This window comes from Leptonychotes weddellii, chromosome 12 (genome assembly GCF_054177405.1).
Source record: "Leptonychotes weddellii isolate Sample4059 chromosome 12, ASM5417740v2, whole genome shotgun sequence".
Classification (NCBI taxonomy): Eukaryota; Metazoa; Chordata; class Mammalia; order Carnivora; family Phocidae; genus Leptonychotes; species Leptonychotes weddellii.
In genome coordinates, this window is record NC_138380.1 from 64,084,115 (window position 1) to 64,090,114 (window position 6,000).

Genomic DNA, 6,000 nt, shown 5'->3' on the forward strand with positions numbered 1-6,000 from the left:
TTACTTAAGGGATTTTCAAAGCATTATCTTTATGTTTATCAAATAAACTGCCATTCTTACAATTAGTAAATAACTGCATTTATGATGAAAACATACTTTCACAAAAGGTTGTTTGAAAGTCCAGCCTCAGTTTTTACAAGTACGCTCATCAGAAAAATGATAAAATAAAATACCAGAAAATAACAAATAATTCTTATTTATTAAAATGAATACCCTGCTTTGCAAAGATTGCCAAGTAAAGAGATGAACTCTGAATAAATGTAGGAGGAAAAGTAAGACTTCATGCTCATAATGACATATCTTTTCCTTTCCATTTCTACATTTTGATGAACTGTATGAATAGTAGAAGGTTTAGGAATTTAGGAGGGTTCATCAGCCAATAATTATTCTTATATAAATTAACTCATTGAACTAAAAAAGTTAATAATCAAAAAATAATTAATACATGGTAAACATTTTGGCTATAATTTACATGAAAACAAATCTATGATTAACAGTTTTGGGATCTTTCTGGATAGGGTGTTTTCAGATACAAAATACCATTTTCAGATCCCACAACTCCAATAGTATTTTTTTTTTTTAAAGATTTTATTTATTTATTTGAGAGAGAGAGAATGAAAGACAGAGAGCACGAGAGGGAAGAGGGTCAGAAGGAGAAGCAGACCCCCTGCCGAGCAGGGAGCCCGATGTGGGACTCGATCCTGGGACTGCAGGATCATGACCTGAGCTGAAGGCAGTCGCTTAACCAACTGAGCCACCCACGCGCCCCCAACTCCAATAGTATTATTGAGTTTACAAGTAGATTAGCATTAACTCAACCATGCACAGATATCCCAAATTAAAAAAAAAACAATAAAGTGTTGTGATCTAGAACACTGGTATTAACACAGAAATCATAACATAAGATGCATATGTACTATTCAAAAGCCTCTGAAAAGAGAAAAGCACTTATGATGTAATCCTTCTTACCTCAATTTGTTCTAAAGTATCTTGAAGCTTTGAATTCAATTCACTATCAAATAAAACAGAGTTAGATGTGACTATCTTTAACAGAGACAAACTAAGTGCTCAAAAAATATACACTAGCTGAATAAATAATTCATAAATTCACAGATAAATAGTATGAGCAGTAAGATATGTTGATTCTACAGACAGGGCAATAAAGCAAGAAAAATAAAAGGAAAAGAATTAGAAAGAATAAAAGAGTCATAACTGACAGCAACAGAATTGTATAGGTAGAAACTCCTAAAGAATAGATAGATAAAAACTAAGAATTCAAGAAATCAAAATTGATAGCAAGTTTTAAAGATTAAAAAGTATAATACAGATAAAAGGTAGAATTTCCAAAGTAAAATCAATTTCTATATACTAGAAACAAAGAACTAGACAATAAAAAATTTTAAAATACCATTTCAAAAAACCAAATACCTAGGAATAAATCTAATAAAAAATAGGCAATACAAAACTGAGCTAAAATAAAGAATACTGAAATACATGAAGATATATACCATGGAAACAAACTACAGCCTTCAATATCATTAAGATACCAGTTCTCACCAAAATGATCTTCTAGAATAACTAAAATTTTAATTAAAACTCCAGCAGGTTTTTCTTTCTTTGTGTATGGAAAATGCCAAGCTGCTTCTAAATTTATGTGGAAACTCAAATGATTAAGAATAGGGAGGAATATCTTGAAGAACAATGTTGGAGGACATATACTAAAATAGGTAAAGGTTATAAAGTCACAGCAATAAGATAGTGTGGTACAAACAGAAGAATTCATAAATTGATCAAACGAACAAGAATAAAAATAAAGGGCAAAAGGCTTGAACAGATACTTGACAAAGGAGATATCTGATTGGCCAATTAACATACAACAGGCACTCCAAGTAGGCATTCAGGAAAAGCAAACTGAACCTACAATAAGACAACATAACAAACAACCAGAATAGCTAAAAATATTTTTTAAAAAATAAAAAAAATGACATCAACAAATGTTGGCAAGGATGCAGAATAAATGGAACACTGAATTCAATGTTGGAGGAAGGGGAAATTGATAAAACCTCTTTGAAAAACTGTAAGATCTACTGAAATTCAACATACATTCACTCAATATTCCAGGAGTCCTAGATACGTATCTTACACAAATGCATACACAACCTTTGCAGCATTATTTGTAATGGGCAAAACTTAAAGCAACACAATTGTCTATGAATAATTAAATGGATAAAGTATAATATATTTATATGATGAAATACTATAGCAATGAAAATGTGTCACCTGAATCTCAAAAACAAATTGACAAAGTCCACTATATAGAAGTTACTACATGATAACATTTATATAAAGTTCAAACCAGGCAAAACAAACCGTAGTGACAGAAGTTAGAACAGTGGTTAGGTTACCTTGGGAGAAAAATGACTGGGACTGGGTATGAAGGACGCTTCTGGGGTAATAGAAATGTTCTATTTGCATTTCTGGGATGTAATTATGCAACTATGTTCACTTTGTAAAAATTTATTTAGTTATACACTTTGGATATGTAGTTGAATCTGATTTTGTTCCCTTTAATTTTCCCTAGGTCAGTGAAAAAAAATTAAAAACCAGAACTGATATTATTTGAATTATAGTATTTCCTTATTAAAAAGGATCTGTGATATCTAACAAAATAAATACAATCATAGAGAAAATATTTTAACAAAAAAAATTAAGGCAAACTAAAATAAAATAGAACAAATGAAAAGTATAATTGTACAAGGTATTGTTTTACAACTGTTATCTGTTTATGAACTTGACTCTCAAGGTCCTAGCAGCCAAAACAAATAGGGAGGGTCCAAGTACACAATTTAGTGTCCATAATATCAAAAAATTACCAGCACTCAAGGGAAAAACAAAACAAAAAACCAAAGAAACAAAAATCACTTTTGTTGGCATTTAAGTTCTGGGAGAAAATTTTACCAGAGTCCTGAAAAAGGGAACAATCACCTTTTATCTCCTAAGGCACAACACCCTTGACAGTAGCCTTATATAATATATAATAATGGATTTATGGATTCGTTGCATTTGCTTCTTACAGAACCTTTTAATGAAAGCTGAGGAAATAACACCAGAGTGATGAGACATATGTAGATACATATATAGATACGTAGATATAAAGCAATGTATCAGAAAAGTAAAACCAATAATACAAGTACCCATTTTTTGATGGTCTCAGGGATAAATGTCCAAATATATGGAGGAATTAGACAATTTGCTACAAATACTACTTATCGTAAGCACACTTTTGATTAAAGTTGAGAACTGGAGATTATTCTAGTAAAAACTGAGACTGAGCAAAACTAGGTACTTTGACAACCAACAATATAGGGTTGATATCAGAAAAATTAAGATCTCTAACCAGGATTTATGCCTAGAAAAATAGCCACAGCCACAGACATAGGTTAAGGGAATATGTGTAGGCAGGACTGAGATTTTCCTAAAAGAAAAAAAGGGTTCTGGGACAATTTCTGTTCAAGAACAATGAATGAATGAATGAATGAAAATGAGACTTAAAGACCCCCAAATAATACACCAAAAATGATAGTCATGATAAGTACCTTGGCACTTAGAATTAAAAAGTTCCTCAGCTCCACCCCCTTCCCCCCAATACTACTTCTCCTACAGTTGTCCTTTCTCCCACGTTCTCTTTTTTTTTTTTTAAGATTTTATTTATTTATTTGACAGAGAGAGACACAGTGAGAGAGGGAACACAAGCAGGGGAAGTGGGAGAGGGAGAAGCAGGCTTTCCACTGAGCAGAGAGCCCCATGCGGGGCTCGATCCCAGGACCCTGGGATCATGACTTGAGCCGAAGGCAGATGCTAAACGACTGAGCCACCCAGGTGCCCCATCTCTCTTTTGATTCACGTCATCACCACCCATTCAATCTAAGCTAGAAATCTCTAGGTCATCTTTAATTCTTTCCTCTCTTCATGTGTGAACTGGTAAGTGAATCCTGACAATTCTACCATTTCAGTATTTCTCATATCCACCTATGCTTCTCTTTTTTCAATTATGTGTCCTAACTCAAGCATTACCACCTTTTGCTTGAATTATCTTAATGGTCTCCCAGTGAATCTCTGCACACAACACCCACACCCACCCTTCAATCCATCATCCATTTATTTGACAAACACCATCAGCCTACTGCATACCAAGCATTGTACAACATCCTCCAAAAAGCTCTCAGGGACAGCTCTGAGCAGGGGTCTCAATATTCTGCTTGATCCGGCAAACACAGTTTTTCCTCTAGCTTATATGTGAAAGGCTTCAGGCAAGGCCTGATCAGTCCTGTGGGCCTGATCATTTCCTGCTATCACACATCTAGCAGCTTCGTGTAAGTTACCTGCCTGGTCCCTACAGACATCTGAGTTTGCAGCTTGTAATTAAAGCAGAAATAAATTCATATTAATCCACTGCTTTAAAACCTTTGGTGGCTCCCCCAATAAACCAAAGATAAAGCCCCAAATTAGTACAGCATGTAAGATTCTTAACAATGACATGAAAATGAACTTCCCCTTCACTTTTCAGTGCCTACATTTTAGTCATGTGGACTACGGGCAATTCCCCTAAGAACCTCAGACCTTCATACCCTCTGTTCTTGTATATAATGTTCATGAGAACTAGAACATACTTTCTCCTTTTCTCACTCACAAATATCCATCTGTCTTTCCAGACCTATCCTAATGTCATCTTTTCTGGGACGTCTTTCCCTTTAGACTGTTCCGTTCAGTTTCACAATGCTTTGTTTCCAGCATCCCACATGATAGATGGGAGTATCTGTGACTGTCCCCCTAAGCAGAGACTGTGGCTTATTCTCCAGGACTCCCTAGGACTAACTAAACTCACTGCCTGACTCACTGCTGAGTCAAATTTGTGATTCAAACAAAAAGAGTGAAATTTCCCATCACATTCCTTTAGCCCCTATTTTCTACCTCAATAAATAATCAGAGATAGAAAAAGAGAAAGGAGCATGTTTTAGAAGAAAAAGAACTGCACTGAAGTCTAGGTCTACAGGTGCATTAGCAAGAAGACAAGAGAGATAAGCAGAACTAAAGCAGTTCCACTCTTCTATCATATAAGGCTAAGAAGCTCATCTAAGGCTGAAGACAGAGACACAGATATAGAAAGGCAAGAATACCTGGAATAATAACTAGGTTAGAATTGGTAAGCATATTTTTACAAGGAGTATCTTGAGTTTGGTGGAAAAATAAATATACCTAAGCTCATTCACAGTTGAGAGTAATGATTTCTTCAACTCGGCAATTGGAAAAAATGGGCTTTAGTGTTTATAAAATTATCATAAATCTGGATGGTTTTACTGCTTCTATTACTTATGGTTAAAATGACTCTATATCCTATGTATTAAGAGTTAATGTAAACATGGTAATGTAAATAGTATGTATAATATTTTAAATATAAAATCTATAAATCAAACATTTTGGCTTTAAAATGCTTTTAAGGGGCGCCTGGGTGGCTCAGTCGGTTAAGCATCCAACTCCTGATTTTGGCTCAGGTCATGATCTCAGGGTTGTAAGATCAAGCCCTGTGTCAGACCCCATGCTGGGCCTGCAGCCTGCTTAAGACTCTCTCTCTCCCTCTCCCACTGCCCCTCCTCCACCTCACTCCCCCTCCTAAAAAAAAAAATGCTTTCAAAATCTACAAGTGCATTTTGACAACAATTTACTACTAATTGAAAATACATATATAAAAATTATGTGATTAAGGAGTGTATATATTAACTGTACAGCCTTCAAAGAAACTTTTAGCCATCATTTAGAAACACAAATTCAAGCGATTTGAGTGAATTAATCAAAGTATGCTAAAAGGATCTATTCATAAACATTTGGATAAATAAAAGCTACATTATGGTCAAAAAATTTTACCAGTTCTCAGATGGAAGGCTAAAAGCTATTAAAGGCTATCTGCAAGCTGAATAGAATGAAGTAAACAATTTTGGGGGG

The 6,000-nt window shown here is 34.5% G+C and overlaps 1 protein-coding gene across 3 annotated transcripts in view; it reads right to left on the reverse strand.

Moving 5' to 3' along the window:
- The window catches only part of VPS50 (VPS50 subunit of EARP/GARPII complex), a 126,090-nt gene that overhangs the window by 86,407 nt on the left and 33,683 nt on the right, over window positions 1-6,000 (reverse strand). For all 3 annotated transcript variants that reach the window (XR_014139358.1, XM_081800533.1, XM_081800532.1), the window contains one exon: window positions 970-1,012. Coding sequence is in view for 2 of the 3 variants with exons in the window: in XM_081800533.1 (XP_081656659.1) it covers window positions 970-1,012 (43 nt within the window). In the remaining variant the exon portion in view is untranslated. The remainder of the gene's footprint in view (window positions 1-969; window positions 1,013-6,000) is intronic.